Source organism: Coturnix japonica, chromosome Z (assembly GCF_001577835.2).
Source record: "Coturnix japonica isolate 7356 chromosome Z, Coturnix japonica 2.1, whole genome shotgun sequence".
NCBI lineage: Eukaryota > Metazoa > Chordata > Aves > Galliformes > Phasianidae > Coturnix > Coturnix japonica.
Genome location: NC_029547.1, coordinates 53,023,296 through 53,044,333, shown reverse-complemented (window position 1 = coordinate 53,044,333; position 21,038 = coordinate 53,023,296). Strand labels below are relative to the sequence as shown.

Below are 21,038 nucleotides of genomic sequence, written 5' to 3'. Positions count from 1 at the left end.
TGTTATTTTACCACCTGGCACCTATAAATGTGTAATTTTAAAAACAATAATGCTGATGTAGCTATGGTGATCTAAAGCTACAAAGTAAGAAAGAATGTCCCAGTTCTGGACACAGAGTTCTTTCTGAGATACAACACAAGCTACTACCTTTCCTCACAAGTCTCAATTTCTCCAAATATTCTCTTTTGGAAAGTCAACTTTTTAGCAGTTAATAAGTAAGAAGTAAACCATACATCTTAGAACACAATGAATTTTTTGATGCTGATAAATGCTTTGAAATAGGTTGAGGAACTGTGGTTGTTCAAATGACATTTATTTTCCAGAAGTCCTGCACAGATGTTTTAGTTTTATAAATAGAAATGCCATTTCTCTAAAATAGATCACATTATCTGAATATACTTCTCCTTGGGAAAGGAAACATTCTTCAATTCCAGGACAGGCTATCTCAGCTGTGAATGAAAATGCATGTATGTGAGAAGTGTGATATATGATCACAAAATAAATAAATAAATAATAATAACAATAATATAGTGCCCTGATGTGTTTGTTTTCATTGAAACAGTAGAAAGTTCTTTATATTACAAGACAATTTAAAATTATGAGAAACAGCAAGCATCTTGATTTTCTCTCAGTGTGTAAGAAGGAGATTAGGAAGAGGTTTGTTGATGGCCTAAATCTGTTGTATCATTTCTCGTTATTAGCAGAATTATCTCAATTTCCAAATTTAGATATACTGCAGTGGAAGCTCAGCTACTTGGAATGTGCAGAATTAGAGGGCAAAGAGGAAAAGAGAGAAAATGTGGGCATCGAATATGCATTGAATTGAATGAATTGAATATGCATTCAATGGATCAGTCTGCCAGGTCTGCATGTGATCTCATGGAGGTGTAAAATTTATTTGATCTCTTTATTTACAATTGCAGGAGCTTGTCCTTAATTTAATAGTTTCCTGCCATTATTGCTCCACAGAGTAGATAAATCAAGCTGTTGTATCTGAGAATTCCCCTCACACGTATACAGGCACAAAACTCTGCAAAATTAGCCTTCATTCTTCTCCGATGAGCAAGTTAAAAAGGCAGTAACGAGAGCCTGAAGAAATTACCATTCATTATCACTGCTAATTGTTGGAAATAATCAACTGTACAATATTGGACCATGTTGAAACTGAGGATAAAAATGACAGATAGGGTAACACTACTTAGAAAGGCTGCACGGTAAATTCTATGACTGGTGAAGTATCTGGATTAGCTTAGAGCAGCATCAAGGCTATTTCCATCTCACTGGCTGAAAAGGCACCCACTGGACTCTTTAACATGTTAAGTATCCTTCAAACAGTTGTGTAATTTTAGATTCGTTTTTTTTTTTTTTCCAAATTTTTGCCCCTTAACAGTGCAAGAAACCAGATATAAAAGGCAAATGTAAAGACTAGTTTGCCGAGATTAAATAACAAAAGATGAATTATCATGCATATGCTGCATAAGCAGCAACCTTTAGTGTGACAGTGTCTTATACACGTTTTTCAGTCAGCCACCTTTTATCTATTTGAAGAGAATTGCAAGTTTGCCAGACACATTTCTAACCTTTCTCCAGGTGAAGAACATTAGTAACACTTTTCCCTCTTATCTTTTGCTGTGACCCGAGCAACAGTATTAACACCACTGTCATAATGTACCCATTATTTACACAGGATTAAATGTTTTCTAAGCAGACCTGGGGGTCCAGCACACAGAAGTTATGTAGCATCACATTTATAGCTTCCAGAATCCTACTTCTTTCTCCTAATTTTTCAGAGTTCTCCCAGAATCTCAGGTTAGTAATCACAGTCATGTCACCATGAGACCTAACAGTTTCTTGTGACCTCCCTGCACATGTCTGCACAATAGTTCTGAATTTGCATGCAGCAGCAGAAAGTAGAGGTAGTAGGCAAGTACCTCTTTTTTCTTTTCTCCTTTTTTCTTTTCTTTTTCTTTCTTACTTTTTTTTTTTTTTTTTTTAATGGAAGCCATGAAATTAAATCTTGAGAACATAAAATTAGTGTTTACATTATTACCAAAGTTGTAATTATCTGGGCTCCTAATAGCCACAGTCCAAAAAAAAAGCTATCTTCTTTTGGTACATTTGGAGTATTCAGCTTTCTTCTCTGACCACCCTGTAGGTCTGGTGGGCCTGTGAACAGAATTTGGCTATTCTTTAGAGTTCTTTGTCTTTCATGCTTGGTCCAACTAGTAAGGATACTGTTCATGTGTCTCTGAAAAAGCAAATTGGTGGCAACTTGGCCAAGGCCATTCATAATAGGTGCAGTGAAACATCCAATACAGTGTCAAGAGCTTTATTTTTATAATACCTTAAGACTATTTCTACAGTATTAAAGGATGAAGTGAAAAAGAACAAGGAGTATCCAAAAAAAAATGTAATGAAGGACAATTCATTTCTCAAATGAGTGCTTTTTTAAAAAATCATTGAGACATATCATAAGAGTTGTGGTTGCACTAACATTCAGGATGTCTGCATACTTCCTGTGCTCTTGCAGTGTAAGCGGTCTGTTAGCTGCTGGTGCTGAAATAAGGACAGATCAGTATGGCTTGATCCACAGCATCTTTTTGTTTATGACTGTTGGTACTCAGTATTGTTTGTCAGAACAATTTGTCTAATTTTCGGTTGACAACATTCATTTTCAGTGGTTTCTGGTAGTGATACAGAATAGTGAGAATAAGAACATAAGCTCCTTGTATACTTCAGAATCACAATGCTATGCAGAACTTCATCTCTACAAGCTATAGATTGTTAACTCTGTAGAACTGTGCAGGAAAATGGTTTGAAGAAGGATCCATTCTTTATCCACCTAAGCAAGTAATGGTCTGCCCAACAGTGCAGATCCTGTGTGATACATGTAACTTACTTAGGAGTATTGGTTTTCTTAGATAGAATGGTTTCATAAGCTTCTGCTTGTAAGGCAGTACTGTAATATTCTGCTGGGTAAGAGAAGTGAAACACACATTTTTGCTTTTGTTACCTACCTCAGACTGTGAATTTTGCTGTCCTTAGACCAGTCTAACAACCTCCCAATTTGATCATTGTGATAGAACCCAAAGCAGCCTCATCACTGCTCCACATCAGTATGTGGAAGTACCCTGGACACCGCATGCCAAAATTCCTTCAGTCTTCAGTATTAGCAAGGGGAGATATCACAAGATCATTCTACATGGGGTCCTTGGTCCCTAATAGTTTTCTTTGCAGCTTGTTACTGAGTTTGACCTGACAAGATTGTGTCTGTATCTTAACTGGAAAATGTGTATCGTGGTAGCTGACAAATTATTGTATGATTGATGCCCATTCCCCTGTTTTAGGAATGCATTACTATGAAACAAGAGAAGGCTAGTAAAACCGCTTGAACTCTACAGATCACATCTCATCAGCCTATCTCTAAATCTAGATTAATGAAAGGAGGGCTGAAGCTTGAATAAAAGGAGGGGTGCCAGCTGTGAGCCAGTGCATCCAGGCACTGCTGGCTCTTGCTGCTGGGAGAAGGCCTCAGTCCTGGCAGCAGTGAGACCAGGCAAGGGTGTTTTAGCTGTCAAAATGCTTCTTGTGGTGCTGGTATAGCAACAGTTCCTCAGAAATAGCACTGCCTGAAACACACTGAGACTTAAATCAGGGAACTGACGTTAAAGAGGTAATTGTGGTGCTCTATTCTGAGTTAGTTTGCTTTGGTAGAATGTGTCTACACCCAGACCTGCACAGGAGCACAATAAAGCATCAGCCTTTCTCAAAGGAACCTGGTGTCCTTCTGGTTCTGCAAGACAGCTGTGCAGAGCTTGCAACTAATTGGTTTCCTTGAAAAAATACAAAACCACTTAAAATGTATGTTTGTGGCTATGTCCTTAGAGACAGGAGTGGCAGAAACTGTTCTGAATTTTGGAGCTGAGTGTCACCACTGCTATCCATTCTTCTTAGAACTCTTATCATTCACACATCCATTAAACTTAAATTAGAAGAGATCCACTTGCTGGTCCCATTATGTTTGACCTACATGAGAGTCCTTGGATTTGTTTAGAGAAAGAAAGGACATATTAGTCCCTTTTTAGTGTCTCTTAAGTGCAATATGTATTTGCATCAGTTTTTTTGGAATGTACTTACATGAATCACCAAGAAATTTCCTTTGTAAGCTTCTCAGTTAAGTGCTTCTTGACAAAAACAACAACAACAACAACAAAAACCCAACCCTATCAGGAAAAGTGAAGAATTGTTTTTTTCTAAGCAATTATTTTTAACACTTTTTCTGTTTTCTCTTTTAAAAAAGAAAAAAAAAGTTTGTACAGAACTGTGTAGCTGTCTGGATTTATAGCAGCTGCATGAAGGCATTTCCAGAGTTTTACTAGCTGACACTGAAATCCCATGAAGTCCCATTTGCTTCTGTTACCTTCGTACCAAACTGTTATTGTACATTGTTTTATGTAGTTCTGGCATTAGAAATTATGAATATGTGGATGAAGAGTGGTTTGCATCACCTGCTTTATAGGAATGGCTACAAACGTTCTCTCAACATACATTTGAAGTTCCTTTTACTAAAAATTCCCAAATATAATTAGATGAAAGTCCTTACTGTTTATAATCCCAGCTATTACTGTCATGCCACTGGGCTCCTTTCCAGTAAATTGTTCTGTTTAGTTCAATTGGTTATAGGGATCTAGAGGACAAGATGAAATATAAAAAGCAATGCAAGCATAACTGAACTGCAGTAATCCAGAAGATTCCTGAGGTCTTCTTTATGCACACTCTGGTTAACTCATTCTTTATTAATTATTGATTTGGATGATTCCTTAATTTAAATGAATAATTTCCACTCAGTATCAGTACAATTTAATAATTAGAGAAGGAGAAAGTCAGACTGCATATTCAGAAATTCGATCACTGGATTTCCATGCAAACAGAAGACATGGTTATGATACTCTTCTTGGCTAAGCCTAAAGGTCAAAATTAGCAATTTTTAAAGAAGAACTGTAGAGACACACAGTACAGGCTTTATAGTAATCACAAATGAAAGACAGTGTTATGTTAGTGGATACCATGGAGAATATAATTTATCTACTTGGTGTCTGTACCAGCAGAAATGCAGACTGAAGTTGAGGCAAGAATGTAAGAATTAGCAAGGTCAGTAATAAAACAAAAATTGTAACTAGGGACCAACAGCCAAAGCCTACTGCAAAGGCAGCCTGTAACCACATTTTCACTGTTATGACAACTGTAAAACTGTTTTCGTTGTTGTGAACTTGGATTTGCTGTGGAACTATGTGGGTTCAAACAAATAATCATTTTCAATGAATCTTTTGGGTTGTGTTTGGTTTTTTGCTTGTTTGTTTGTTTTTATGGGAAGGATAGCATTTAACTGGAGGCCTCTGGATGTGAACTTTGTTTTATTCCAGGTCTCTGATTGACGGTGACACCTTATTATCCAGAGAAATTCGCATGGGTATAAAGGAAGGCATCTGCTACAGCATATTGGACCTTGCTGTAACTGTGATCAAAATCTGATCTAAGCTTCCTTCTTTTCACATATGGATGTTCTTTTTCTCTCCTTATGTTCCAGGGTCTTTATGTCTTTGTTGTGTATTTCATACTGCACAATCAACTTTGTTGCCCTGTGAAAGCAAGTTACACTGTAGACATGAACGGACATAGCACTCCAGGATCAGCTTTCTTCACTCATGGCAGTGGTTTGCCAGCTTCAGGTGGAGAGATCAGCAAGTCTACTCAGAACCTCATCAGTGCTATGGAAGAGGTAACAATGCTTTATAGTCATTGCATTGTGTGTTAAAAAATGTACATTTAAGTAGTAATGCAGTGAATGAGATAATAATTATTACAGTTCCTCTTCTTTTTTCTTTCTTTCTTTCTTTCTTTCTTTCTTTCTTTCTTTCTTTCTTTCTTTCTTTCTTTCTTTCTTTCTTTCTTTCTTTCTTTCTTTCTTTCTTCTTTCTTTCTTTCTTTCTTTCTTTCTTTCTTTCTTTCTTTCTTTCTTTCTTTCTTTCTTTCTTTCTTTCTTTCTTTCTTTCTTTCTTTCTTTCTTTTTCCTACCTCTCCCCCACCCCTCCCCCACTGGGTGTGTATGGGAGAAAAGTTTCCTTTTACTGTAAAAAAATATTGTCCTTGGCCATAACACTATTCTTGGAACATACAATTTGCTGGCACCATCCCATCTGGGGAATTTCTCTTTCTACTTGTGTGTTTAATTTGCTACAGAGGTTGGTTAAAGTGCTGTCAGAAGCAGGACACAAGAGTGTCAAAAGTATCTGGATTATTCCTTCAACTAGCTATAGGCCTTAAGATGAGTTCTAAGTTCTGAATTTCACAGAATCATGCTCTGTTAATTTTGAGGGAGATAATTTTCAGTCTCTTCATTTCTGGAACTGGAGTGCTGCTGATATCTATCTTTTACCATCTGTAATAAACCAAGGTGACTTTTGCTGCAATGTATGTTTGCTGAGTGTTGATGAAGATGAAAAATTTCCAGCTCATTTAATGGAATTGGAATATTTCAAATACTCATGTCAGCTCTAGTAATACTTTTTCGTGGAAACCAACCTGCTCAACAGGTGTCTGTTTTGTCTATTTCTCTGCCTGCTCAACTGTAGGTTTGTCAGTGTTTTAAAACTTCTCAGCTGCCTCTTGGCAGACTGATAAGTTGATTGGGCTTCTCAGAATGTCACTTAAGGTGGTGCCTGATTCTCTGGAATAGTCGGCAGTGTAGCTTCTCAGCTCCATGTAGCAATCTCTTATATTCTTGTACCTCAAAAAATGGGTGAGCAATATGCCAAGAAAATGTATTTTGATTGTCATAAAATATATGAGTTTAGAGCTCAGAGCTTTGGCTTTACACCACAGTTATGGAGGAGATAGATTTAAAAGATTATTTTATTTATTTATTTATTTATTTTAAAGGAAAAAGTAACACCTTTTTCTAATGAATTGAAATTGTGATCTTTGTGTGTGGGGAGGGCTTAAATTTAAAATGAAGTGGCAAATGAAATATAGCAAAGTTGATATCAAAGCTGAAGAACCTTCAAAGACTGAAAAAATGACTTTCAAAGGTTGTAATGGTAGATCCTAGAAAGCTACAGGTTGACAGCAGCAAATAATCAAATGCAAAGTAATGCTGATTTGTGGCTGTAGAAGGAAGAGGTGGGCTCCAGTGAAGGAAGAAGCAGTTGCAAGAGGAGAGTCATAGAGCATATTCTGGCTGCAACTATTCAGTGCTTTTACTTAAAAGTTCTCCATACCAGGGAGGGGACAATTTTCAGCAATAGCAAAATGTTTTTAACATTTTGAGATATGTAAGGCAGGTTGTAGTAAGCACAAGGTTAAGTGACTTGTTTTGAGTACAGACTTTTATGTATGTATCTGTGTACTGAAATTAAGCTACCTAGTTCAATACAGAAGTGACTGAATAGCTGGCTCTAAATCTGACTTTGAACTCAGCTCTAGTTATAGACTCTGGTCTGTTACCCCAAGACAGCAGTCATATAAATTATTTTTACATTGTAGATTTTATGATTACTACTTCTCTGTGTCCTTTTAAACTTTACAGGTGCCAGCAGACTGGGAGAGAGCATCTTTGCAGCCTGCTAGTCAAGCTAGTTCTGCCTTTAAGCAGAGTCCGCAAAATGGCAATGTTTTCCACCCTTCTGGAGGATTTAGTAACAGCTCCCTGGTTGCTGATGAAGAATCACAGGAGTTTGATGACCTAATATTTGCATTAAAGACTGGTGAGTGATTCCTCTCCTTGATCCTCAGTCTGTTACACTGTTCTTCACTCTAATGGTGTCACCATTTCATGAGATCCAATTACTGTTAATTTAATCTGATTACCGTTGTAAATACAAGCTGGAATTGTTTTGGCCTGGTCTACTATTCTATGATCTAAAAATACTATGTGGACTATCTAAAATAACAGAGAAGGACTGCAAAAATAGGTTTTAAGTCATGATAATTCACAGACATACAGAATGTAGCAGCAGATTGGAGGCTCTGACATTTTTTCTCAAGTTCATAATAAGCTAACCTGCTGCATTTAGATGTTGGCCATCTTGTTTCCTGTTCCTTTTTTTTTTTTTTTTTTTTTTGAGTTGATGTATAGAGTATTTGGGACTGAAACTTGTGTACCCTGAAAAAAAAATAAGCCAGATAGATTTCTGCCTAAACACAACAGCCAAACCTGATGAGCTCACCGTATTTCTGGATAACAAAGCTATGGGGAGGGCACTCTAAATATCTATGCTCAAATTACACCTGTGAAATAAATAATTTGTAGTCCAAGTCCTCTCAAAGTTCTTAGAGTTCAAGTCTTTAAAATTCCCAGCTTTACCCTCATTGTAGTACTGCTTTTTTATTTTCTCACCCACTGCACCAATGAAACCTTAGTTTATTCAAGTGATGACATAAATAGGCAGCTAGGCATGGCCTTCGGTGGAAGAAATGAAGCAAAACCTGATTCATAGATAAGTAAACATGAGGACGTCTGATAAGAAGACCATAAAGGCAAAGGAGCCTCAACTGGTAAAATATAGCAGATATTAACCCAAGCCCTCTCCCTTGGGTGAAATATGACTTATATTAATAGAAATAGACTTGGGTGAAATATGGGTGTGCTAGCTCAGTGAAGCTGTCCTCAGGATCACTCAGGCAACTTCCTGTTACATTCCTGAGGGCTTCACCAAGCTTGTGGGTCTCCAGGAGACCTGCAAAAGATAAGTGGTTGTATTATCTGGTTAAGTATTCTGACACTTTACCAATAATTCCCCTCAGTGACACCAGTGAGAATATTTGAACCGGGTGAAATACTAGGAATGCTAATGAAGGGACAGTTTGTTCAGCTTATTTATAACATTTAATCTCTTAATTCAGCAGCCACTGCAGAAAACACTTCTGATTATGAAGATAACTGGATGATTTAAAATTTAGCTAGTGATATGTAATGATTTTTATTTTTTTTTTTTTAAATAAAGATTGTCACAGATGTTCTGTTTTACCTTTTGATCTTCCCAGAAACTATGCAGACTACAAATTCTTTGTTGTGCAGTTAAAGATTTTGGGCAAGATTTTCAAATGTGGATGCATAACTTTAGAACTGCAAACCCTTTTTTAAATGTTTAACTTTCTTTTTTTTTCTTTTTCTTTTTTTTTTTTTCCACTCCTTTCAGAATATTTTGATGGAAATTAGATTATTCATAGCATGGTAATGTCATAGGAAACCATTTAAATTTAAGATCCCCACTGTTGCATATGGAGTTTACTGCTTGAGCAGCTCAGTTGACATCAACTGGCCTATTCACAAGGGTAAACACTGCGCTATGGAAGAATGAACATTAAATCATGTAATGCAATCCAGGCAACAACAATAGTTGAAAGTGACAGTTGACATAATACAACACAACTCTTTTTAGCACTGGTTGATTTTTTATTTATTTATTTATTGTACAAATATCCAGGTTCCAGCCTTACTTATTTACTGTCCTATGGGAAAAAAAAAAAAAAAAAAAAGTAACTTTTGAACCAGTTTTTGACTTTTTTTCCCTAACTTTTACTGTTGTCTTCTCAAGTATTTATATAACTATTATCATTTGTTCTTGTGAGCCTTTTGAAGCTTGTAAGATTTGATGTTGGGACCTCAGGGCACAGTCTGAGAAAAGACTTTTGTTTACATTACTTGTTTAAGTAGAACCTGTACCTTTTGCCTCATCACCTGTTCTCATGACCAGGCAGTGTTACAGGGGCACAACTACCCTATTTCTAAGAAAAAACTTTTGTCCCATCTAGTTTCAGCCCCACATACACTTGAACGAACCAAACTGAAGAGGAGGTACTGAGGTTAGAGTTGCTTTAACCACCAAAGTAAATGTTTATCAGCTATTGCCTTAGATACAAGCTGCAGCTCAGCACGTGCTCTAAACCATGACATGTGAGTTTCTCTGAAAATGGAAATCATTGCTGTTTTGTTACTACCAGACAAACCTACTCTCCAATCCGGTGCATGGCGAATGAGTCAAGGTGCTTCAATGGCATGTGGGACAACATGAAAAAGGACAAATGAAAAAGGACAAGAGGTCATATAAAGTGACATTTCTTCTCTCCATTTCAAGACAGGCTTCAGCTGTTACTACATCCACTGAGTTGAAGGAAATTTCATGATAGGTTTAAGCTTGCAGCCACTGATGGAAGCCAGTCCCCAGTCCCCTACACGTCTTCTTCCTCCCTTGCATCACTAGTTGTTCTCACATGAAACCACAGAGGCTCAGGTCAGAGAGTTCTCCTCTGGTTCCTCACCCCACCCTCTTCCTCTCCTCCAGCCTCTCCATGCTGTCAGTGTGCTGCTTGCATACACCAGTCCCAGCTCAAAGCAGCAGCCCAGCACCAAATTGACTCAAACATATCAGCAGCAAAGTTGCCCATAAGTAGTTCTCCTTCACCTTTGTAGTCCGTACTTTATTTCAGCTGATAATTTCTTGTCTGGGAAAAGAGAAGCTCCTGGGAGAGTGGAAGAAAGGTGCTTTTTGCAGCATATCAGCTGTTTTTATCATTCCTGAACTGAGAAGTGTGGCTCCTGGGGACAGAGGTAGAAGAGAAATGCTTGCTCTGCTGTTCCTTGAATTTTACCTCTAACAAGCAGAAATAGAGACCTTCATTATCTGCCATTTTTTAAAAGTGTCAATCTGTAACCAAACTCAGCCTTAGCTGTGCTAAAATATTAGCTCCTACTCTGAAGGCTGGGTGAAGATCAACATTGATTAGCAGAGGAATATGCAGAAATGTCTTTTTGCCTCCTTGCATTTCATCTGTCCTTTTTGCTTATGTAGTTTTGAGCTGTCTGAAGGTTACTTTAATTTATGCTTAGTGCTTGCAGGCCAGACATTTACTCTGGCAGCCAGGATCATTGAGAAAGAGGGTGCAATCATAGGTCTGTTTTGCTGTCAGCAAAGCTAAAATCTCATTCCTTCATCCTGCTTCACTCTTGTACTGCAGCTGGTCACACTGTATGGTATTAATAAAAGATGGCTGAAACAGTACAGCTCAAACACCATCACAGAAACCTCCACTGCACAACTTTCTTCTCTGCCTTGCAGTGGTTTAGTAATTTGCAGTTTGCAGTGCAGCTGCACAAATAGATGCACTGGCACACTTTACCTGATTGCTAAAGAGACGTGTGGCAGAACTATGCACTTAGCCCTTGGTTCCGTAATCATTAATGCCGGACCACATTACAGATTAACCTGGAATATGAACTGGATCAGAGGAAGGCAGACAGCTGTGTCTCTAGCTAATTAGGCACACAACAATGTGCAGTTTTTTATCCAGCTTTTATGCTAATGTTACACAAACCTTGCATCATACAGCCACAGAATTTTTTTTGTGGTGCTAATTGTCCAAAAGATGGACTTGTTCTGTCACTAAAGCCATAATTACTTATTAATTTGTTATTGCTAATTGCACTAATTAACTTTTTGAATGTTATAATTTTGAACTAGATCCTTTTTTGCCTCTCATTTTGTCTCTGTCATCATACAATTTAATAAGACAGTTGCCTTTCTGATTGTAAAAGTGTTGTATGCTGCAGACATCTAGGCTAAAGCCCACTATAACATGATGCTCTGGGGGATTCTGTGTTGGTTAGGTCTGGGGAGATAAAAACTGAGCCAACCAAATAAATATAGATAGAATCTCCAAACAGCAATCTGTCCATCAGCTTTGCTGTAACACATAAATACCATAAATGCATGACAGCTTTACTGGTCTCTTACCTTACATCCATGTTTCCACCACAAATGCTTTAGTCACCCCCCCCCACCACCACCCCACCCCTTCTATCATGCACAGTACTAAACCAAACCATTCTATTTCAAAACATGGCAAAACCTCTGAAAGAGGTTCTAAGACCCTCCTGTCCTGACTGATGACCCACCTGTGTAGCAAGTTGCTTGCAAAGGTATTTATGGGTTAGAGCTGGGAACAGCAGCCTAGCACATGGCACTCTCCAAATACATATCAGAGAGTATCAACATATGATTTTGCTCCATCAGCAATGTCACATTCTGAAAGATACGCAGTAGAATTGCCCTGGAGACTGTCAGTGGGGTGATAAGCTTTATACAAAGGCAAAATGCCACTGGTGTAATTTCTGCAAAGTCAAATCCCTACAAGTAGTAATGAACAAGTATCAATGAATGGCCCATGTAAGCATTTTTCTATTGGCCCATACAGCTTTTTTCTATCTAATGCACCTTACACATTCAACATAAATTATCATTAATTTTTGAAACAATATAGAAGTTCTAATGAAACAGAAACCTCCGCCAAGAAGAAATGGCTACAGTCATTTCAAAACAAGCCACATCTTACTTCAGTGAAAGTAAACTATAGCAACTGCAGTTCAGTGCACGTAGGCATGCACTGATAGTCTTTCAACCAGCAGATGTCACTGGAGGGATCTTGCTGATTTTGCAGAGCTCCGTGACTTCTCAGTTTCTAGCGAGTCCTGCGATACGAAAGGGCCTCATTTTGTGTCGGATTGTTCGCTTGTTTGATTGTTTTGGTTGTTTTTTACCTTTTTTTGTTGTTGTTGTTTGTTTGTTTGTTTGTTTGTTTTTGTGAAGTAGTTGCTTCAAAGTGGGGAGAAGTAATACTGCCAGCTACCCAGCTCCAGCATCTCTAAGGAAGTACATGCATTTTTGGATAGGATTATGTTTGAATTCTCCTCTAATCTGAGGACAAGCTGAACCTATGAACTCTCTGAAACTCCATCATGTAAACAGTTGTACCCTTCCCCGCCAGTCAGTTGTTTGGTGAGCTGGTATCCTGGTTACACCTCAGCTCTCATTCCTAAAAAGGATCAGCTCTTAAATAGTTTGTCTTTGTATCAGCAGCTGAACAGGGCTGTTGTAAACCCCAAGTAGTCTGCTCCAGTCTCAGGTTTACCAAATCCCTGATAAGAATGTCCTTAATGACAAAAAATCCCTCCATAACTTCCCACAAGGCACGCACACATGAAATCTCAGAATAAGTGTGGTGTAACAGCAGATTAGTCTCGTATCTGATCTTTTTATAGTGACCAGCACAAGATTCTTCTGGAAACCTCATACTGAATAATTGCAGTATAACCACCAGTAAGACAAATGTGTTTCTAACCCTGTTCAGTTCAATATTTGCCCTAAAATCATCAGCAAGAAATGTTCTTGGGCATATAAAAAGAAAATTTTGTAATATAGCTTGGAATGTTTTCAGTCAGGTCTTTTTCCATTTTTGAAATTCGTGTCCTTTTTAGCCAAAATAAATCTTTTTATGTGACTTCCGATGTTAATGATGCAAAGTAATAATTTTTGTTTCTTCACTGGAAATACCTTATTTATGTCACAGTTATCACCTTGTCCTTCTGTCACCAAATAGCAAATACAGCAGTCAGATTTCTCTTCTCTATTACACTCATGTTTCCATTATAAAGCAAACAGTTTTAGAGAAGATAAGAAAAAAAAAACCAAATAATTTGCTCATGCAATTGTTGTTTTTCCCAGAACTTTGAAACAGCTTTTAGTCATTAGGACCATAATTTGATGAAAAAGTTAAATATGCATGTAAATTTAAATGAGTAAGTGTGGTTTAATTATCTTCAGTACACTTATTAACAAGATTTGTAGTGACTCAGACCCTAATCTCCTCAGCTTTATTACAATATCAATCCGACCATATCTCTTTACTCCCATCATGGTCTGACAGTAGTTGCTGGTCTTTAAAGAATGTGGGTCATACAAACCCAAGCTTGGGCCTCCTCTGACAGATGTGATTGAATGCACTTTCTCCACAAGACCCAAACACCAGAACAAAGTGAGGTGGAAACCCTGGAGCATCAACACAGACATCTCTAAAGCTGTGTTTCAGTATGAAAATGGAAATCATTGCCTCCCCTGGCATACCCTGTTTAGGGCTTGCTGTGCCAAGTGTCATTCCTCTGCAACTCCCTTTAACTGTGTTCCATTGTAGATCTACTTCTGCCTGAAATGAATAACTTTCCTAGTTATGTGTAAGCGGCATTACTGAAAGACTATCAGTCAGTCTGGAAATCATCATGCTTTATTGCACTGATGTGCAGCTTTGAGCTGTACAGCCCAAAATGTAAAGTCCAGGTGATATGAACACTAATACAACCCAAGTACATTTTAGGATTCTCTCTACAACACAAGGACAGAAAGAACTAGAAATGCAATGGAATTTATAGTTGCAACTGATATACTGTGAAGTAGTTTGTTAAAATGCTCATTTCATGAAAAGCAGTGCAGGTATCTGTATTTCACACTACACAAATGGGAGGAAAAAAAAAAAGAAAAAAAAAAAAAAAAAAAAAAAAAAAAAGAAAGAAAACAAGGAAGCAGCTAGCTAGCAGAACTGCTGTGACAAAAAGATGGAGAAGGTGGCCTCTGGAGGTCTATTCCAGACGTCTTGTGGAAGTTTCCATTGTCCAAAGGCAGAGCAGAAGTTCTTGCACAGCAGAAGGAAAACACCATACACCAGCTTGTGCCAAATGTGGGTTTAAAAAATATTTATTCAGCATATTTTCTCATGTTGAAATTACAGTCCTATTAAAACAGCTGGAATTATAATTTAACGGGGAAATTATATCATTAAAAGTCAATTCTTCATGAAACTATCCTTGGAAGTACCAGATTCTAACAGCCAGTCCATGAACCCAGCCTAAAACTGGCCTTGATTTACGCTCTTGTGATTTCAAGGCAACTGCCGAATAGCTGTTTTGACATTTACTAGGGGAATTAAAGTGACTGACAGTGGAACTGTAAAAAGCATGTCTGGGTGGCACAAAATTGTGTCAGATAATGTTGTAATCTGCGTATTCAGGATTGCTGACCAATACCAGACAGCTTGTCGTGCTGTTGTAGTGTTTCAAAGAACTTCAACAAAGAGAATGAAGCAGAGCAGCCCTTGTAAAAGGGCCCAGTGTTACTGTTTCTGTCTCAGGACTCCAGCCTCTATGATTCTTAAGAGTTTTATGTCTTCTCTGTTTTAGGTGCCGGTCTCAGCGTCAGTGACAACGAATCTTGCCATGGCAGCCAGGACGGGGGTAGCATGGTGAACTCTCAGATTGTTGAGCTTAGAAGAATCCCCATAGCAGACACCCATCTCTAACTCCTCTGCTTGCTTGTTTTCCTTTGTTTCCCCCTTTTTATTTTGATTTCAGTTCATGCCTACGTACTTCTTTATTTGTACTTCCCTTTGCACGAAAACAATGTATGAAACTCTGTAGTAAAATGCTGTGAGCTGTAATGAGCACTTAACAAAGGATGTTTGTTTGAGTTTTTGTATTTCAGAAAATAAACTGTAGGTTTTTTACACTGAGCATCAGTAGATACAGTGTCTTTTGGCCTAGATCTGTATCGTGTAGTAGAGATGACATACTCCATGAACTGTAGCTTTTTTAAATTAACCTATACGTGTAACACTGATTAATAAAAGCAATAGAGTCCATTTGATACAACCAAGCCTGTTATTTCTCCTGGCTGCTTGTGGGGCTGGAAGGTGATACAGACAACCCTCAGACAGGAAGGCATTTAAATTGAAAAGTTCTCAGTTTCCTACACTGTACTGTTCTGGTTGGCTTTAAAACACCCAAATCTGTGACCTTGCAAATAAAGGCAATCTTGACCCACATTCTGTCTTGATAAAATATATGATGATCTATAACAAACAGTAAAGGGGAGATGAAGAAGAACTAATAATGAAATGACTAAAAGGCAATTACAGGGCATATGCATGCTGCTGATTGCATTAGCTTGCTGTTTTCTTAGTGCTGAATTCTCATCTTCTCCTTGCAGGTAGAACAAAGGGAGGACTTCCAGAGAGTTGAATTTTCTGTCAGTGTCACTGGGAGCCACATGCGTAGCCCTGTTCTGATGGAAGGCCTGGTGTCTTACATTACTCGCAGAGTTAGTTCAGTAGTTTGAGGTCATAAACTAGCAAGAAAGTTCCTCCCCTAGAAAAAAAACATACAGAGGAAGTATTTCAGAGCCCAGGGGGGAGGCAGGCTGGTCCTGCAGGAATTGTTAACCCCCTGCATCTTCTCAGTTACTCTGAGACAAAAACACACTAGAGCATGACACCAAGGGAATTTTTCCCTGAATGTTTCTGAGCACATAAGGAAATACAGTATCTGTGAAGCAAGCTTTTCATACCTTCAGCAGGATCTTGCCAGAAGGCTGTCTGTTGGGCAAGCTCTGAGCAGCAGCCCATCCTTTTAAATGAAAACTTTTCTCGTGGAAATGTTTCTATGATTTCTAGTATAGCAATGCACAAATTTTACTGCTAATGCTTATGTATGTGGGACAAAGGAAATCAAATAGTTTTCATTGCCCCTGCTGTGTAGTAACTGATCAGACCGCACAGCATACATTCATATCTAGATGCAGAGAGAATCTTTAAAATGGAAGGACACAAGTAACTTTCTAGACAGCAAGGCCCTTTAAAAAGTGCTTTCTAAGTGCACGTTTGAATGGCTGAGGAATAAAACTATACCTGTATTTAATGCACACATGCCCTGCTGCACTGAGCGTTACGTTTCTGACTCCCAGGAATTTTGTTGACTCTGTTTATGCTCGACATGCTGCAGAGTAAATGGAGCCAAATCCCTGCAGCCAGTAAGCTGACCTGGAGTGTGTGAATGACCCTGACTGCAGCACAGGAGGCAGATGGGGCACAGCAGTGTGAGAAGGGGAACTTCAAACACTGGGTGCAGGGCACCTGAATTGCAATAGGTGACCTGCTAGAGAGTAAGTCACCTAAGGACATTTCATAAGTCAGTTTTATATGGGACCAGACCATTTCCTATAGCAGCACACTGAGCACTGGAATGTACTGCAAGTATCACTGAAATAAGATGCTCAGTCTGGAGTTAAAACTGGCTTGGGACAGTTTGCAATACAGTGATACTATATTATATATATTTTTTAATTTCTGCATGGGGAACCTGGCTCTTTAAGGCTGTTTTAAAATTCCATTCTTCCTGAACCAACTGAGATGAGCATCGGTCATAGCTGATAGATTCTCATCCATCCACTAATCCTTAACAGAAGCTTGGCCCTTCAGAATGATTGCAACACTTGCTCAGTTGCGAGAGCTGGGGCTGTAACAGATGCTTCATTACTTGCAGTACATGCTACTACATGCTGTGAGAAAGCTTATAAAAGAAGGATGTTTGTTTGATTTTGACTCACCACCATAAATGTTAATACTTTGTGTCACTTCAGCTTGTTGCACAACTGGCCTGGTAAGGGATTTACTGTAAATGCATCAGCGTTTTCAGAGTAGATCAGAGGGATCCTGTCTGCTGCCAGCACTTGCTGAATTTTCCATCTCTAGGTGGTGCTCACATGGCTTGAGACCACAAGATAAACACTAGGTACAGCTCTAGACACTCTTTTTGTATAGATGCTATGCTGTCTGTAGAAAATTTGGTGTTTTGGTAGCACAGGTCTCAGCCACACCGTGTGTGCTGTGACTCAGGTGTGCTGATGGCCACACCTGGGCAGCAGCACCTTTACGGACGGCTTGGCTTACACCAGCAGGGCTGTGTGCTTCCTGCAGTGCTCTGATTTCAGGCGTTACCCAAAATGTGATAGAGAGTACAGAGATTTCTTTGTTTTCATAAGATGACTGAACTTACAGCTAGATGGTTTTCCATTGAAGAATGACCACAGTTCCTAATTCATGACACCCTTAGCTTCATTCCTGTGTAGGAATATACCAGGACACTCAATGCCTTTTTTTTTTTTTTTTCCTCGTAGGGAAGGAGCTGCTGTGCTTCTGCAAGAAGCCATTTTGAGAGGCAGAAGGAGCTAGTATTTAGTAGCAACATCTCACAGCTCACTGCACATAGAAGGTCCCTTTTCTAATTAGCTATACCTAAAGCTACTTGCATGCATTGGCACAGAGTTTGTAAGGCAGATGAATGAGCGGATGTGTTTCAGGAGTTTATTGTGACTTATGTGCCAACAAAAGGAAACTCACTTCCTTAAAAGACATCTGAATAAAATTCAAGTGAATAAGTGGTGAAAATTACTGAGCTCAACACACATTGTTAGGGAGTTTTTGTAAAAGCTGATGTGGATTATTCTGGTTTTGCTTCTTTTCCTGGATATACAAAATAAGTCAACTCATGACAATAATCTGGAAACAACTCTTCAGAGTTCTTTTTTGTTTGTTTTTTTGTTTTTTTCCCTTAGAGCCTGTAGGAGAACCTCGTCATATCCATGTTCTGCTTCTACAAGTGCTTGGTTTGCCAGTATCCAAATCCAAAGTCATCATCCTGTAATGAATATCACAATGCAAAAGATGAAACTGTACTCTTACTTCCCAGCAACAAAGGGTACCTGTGCCCAACATAAAATTATGTTAAATTGACTGACCATGTAGAAAAGTGCTTAACTTCAGGCATATTCTGCCTTTGGATACACCTCCTTAATGCTGTACTGTGGACACTGGGCAACTATTACAGATTCTGCTTCCCCAGCACCAGTTCAAACCAGTAAGAAATCAGCACGTGTCCCTAGTTTGCTGGCAGCAGACTTTATCTCTGAATTCTGATGGGTAATAGTGTGGTGAAACTGCCTCATGTGGGTTTGCATGAATCTGCTTAATTCAATATGCTTCTGTTAATTTTCAGATTATGAAGAAGCATTTATGTATTTTGTTTCATTGTTCAACATTATCTTGTATGAATTGGTTAGATAGAAATAATTGCAGTATGGTACTCGAGCATTATTGAATGAAATACCTGGAAGTAATGTTGCACTGAAACTGAAACCAACTCAGTTGTATAAACTGGCCTAAAAACTAAGAATGTTCTTGTCGGCTTGTTTTTTTAAACTAAGTCAGAGCCGTGTTCCTGATAGCACCTTCACAAATACACAAGATTTTGAGAAAACTGCTAGTAATTCTTCTTCTTCTTCTTTTTTTTTTTTTTTCCTGCTACTTTTAAGCATTTTATTCTCTGTACACACGGAGACTGATGGGACATGCCTTTGGTGCTGCCACTCTGTTTGGTGTCAAGATGAAGGTGAATGCACAGGAGCAGGCTTTGCTCTTCCTATTTTTTTTGGCAGCTGATACTGCGGAGTGCCAAAACGGCCCTGGAGATGCAGGAAAGGGAGAGAGATTTCAGGGATTATCAACTGTAAACTTGAATGTATAGAATTAAAGAATCATCTGAGTAGGAAGGGACCCTTAAAGGCCACTTCCAACTCCCCTGCAGCAAACAGGGACACCTACAGCTCAAGCAGATGCCCAGAGCTCTGTCCAGCCTGACCTCGAGTGTCTGCTGGGATGGAGCATCCACTACCTTGAAGTGCAGAAATAAAACTCTATAAGTACAAAGTAGTTATAAAGCAGGTATGTTTAATCAGTGATGCGCATATATCCTGGTGCAAGAGGGACTGCTCTTCCTAAATTGCACACCATAGGGCAAAAGCTTGGTATAGATATAGGCAGAACTGATGCATAATCAATGATTTTCCTGGAATTTGTATACATATTCATTATATTTCTGAGAATCCCTTAGTATACAGTCCCTCCCCCCTTCTCACATACATCATAAGCAGTTAGGGTCTCCTCCTGGTGGTCATGGGATGAAGGCTCATCATCTTCCTCATGAAGGCTTGTAGTCTTCCTCACTGTAAACTTCTGACCCTGTGGGAGGGGTAGCCCCCGAACCAGTTCTAACTTGCTCTGTGAACATCTTATCACCTCCTCTCCGGGTGTCCTCGAGCTGTTCTCAAACCCTTATCTTTATCTCTTCCATCCCCTGCATTGTTCTAATCCTAGCTTGTTACTATCCCATTCTTCTAGTGGCCTCTACATATTTGCTTCTGTAAACTATCTCTAACTCCCTTCTACCCTCAGTTTCTGTGGACTTTTTATTACCCTCCAATTTCCTAGCTTCTGTGAATCCTTTCTTACTCTTCAGTCTCACTGGGCAACCTGTGCCAGCGCCTCACCACCCTCATCATTCTTTCCTTATGCCCAGTCTAAATCTTCCCTCTCTTGGTCTGAAATTATTTCCCCCTGTGTTGTTGGAACAAACCCTGCTAAAGAGTCTATCCTTTCTTATAGAGATTTATCTGCCCTCACTCCACTCCCTGGCTAAAGCTCACAGCTTGGAGAAGGCCCCAGGAATGCCTCACATCAAAGGCTGTTGTCAAAAGTGCAGAGAAATGTTTTTACTGAAGCTGTCAGGATTTTCCCCAGCTCAGCAGTTAGTCTTTGAAGGCGGCATGGTCACTCCTGTGCTGCAGCTCAGCAGGTCTGAACACCCAGTGATTTTATCCAGAGACACCCTAACCTCCCACATCTGGGACCTCCAGCACAGCTCTGCACTTCACACAGAGCAAACCGCAGCATCTGTCTGCCCCAGCTTTTGTGAAGCACAAGTATAAATCAGCGTGCATACAGAGACAGAAAATAATTACGGAGAACAGGAATTTAATGAATATAAACAAATCCAGTTTCCATCTGAAAGCTAAAACACTATGGTCCAGATTATGAACTGGTTTTCCCTGGAAATGTCTGGCCTCCTACTTGGCAATTCCTAAGCGCATGATTTCCCCATTTCCTCACTGGAATGAGTGCTGAGCCTAAGGCACGGGATACACCAGTACTTGCCAGCAGGGATGCGTGAAGATGTCTGAAACCTCTCTTTACTTTCAGCCCACAGAGGTGCACACGAGTGTGAGTGAGACCCACCACAGCATTACAGCTCAGGCCTACATGTATCTGGCTCCGCACAGTGGGGAAGCAGAGAAGCAAATACAAGGACTTTCCAATCTGACGAGGACCAGACAGATTTCTACACCGTATGCACACAGCACCATATTTCTTCTTGCCTTGCAAGAACAGCATGTCCTGGAGATAGGAGAACAAGGGGAAAGGAATGAACAAACAGTGACCTGGCTCAAAATCCCTCTTGCATCAATGCTGTAGAGTCCTGATAAAGG

At 39.2% G+C, this 21,038-nt stretch overlaps 1 protein-coding gene across 2 annotated transcripts in view; it reads left to right on the top strand.

Moving 5' to 3' along the window:
• ADGRV1 (adhesion G protein-coupled receptor V1) overlaps positions 1 to 15,705 on the top strand; it is a 248,806-nt gene extending 233,101 nt beyond the window's left edge. For both annotated transcript variants that reach the window (XM_032441289.1, XM_032441288.1), the window contains 3 exons: positions 5,588 to 5,779; positions 7,586 to 7,763; positions 15,065 to 15,705. In XM_032441289.1, coding sequence (XP_032297180.1) covers positions 5,588 to 5,779; positions 7,586 to 7,763; positions 15,065 to 15,183 — 489 coding nt within the window. In that variant the 3' untranslated portion in view covers positions 15,184 to 15,705. The remainder of the gene's footprint in view (positions 1 to 5,587; positions 5,780 to 7,585; positions 7,764 to 15,064) is intronic.
• The last annotated feature ends 5,333 nt before the right edge of the window (positions 15,706 to 21,038 follow it).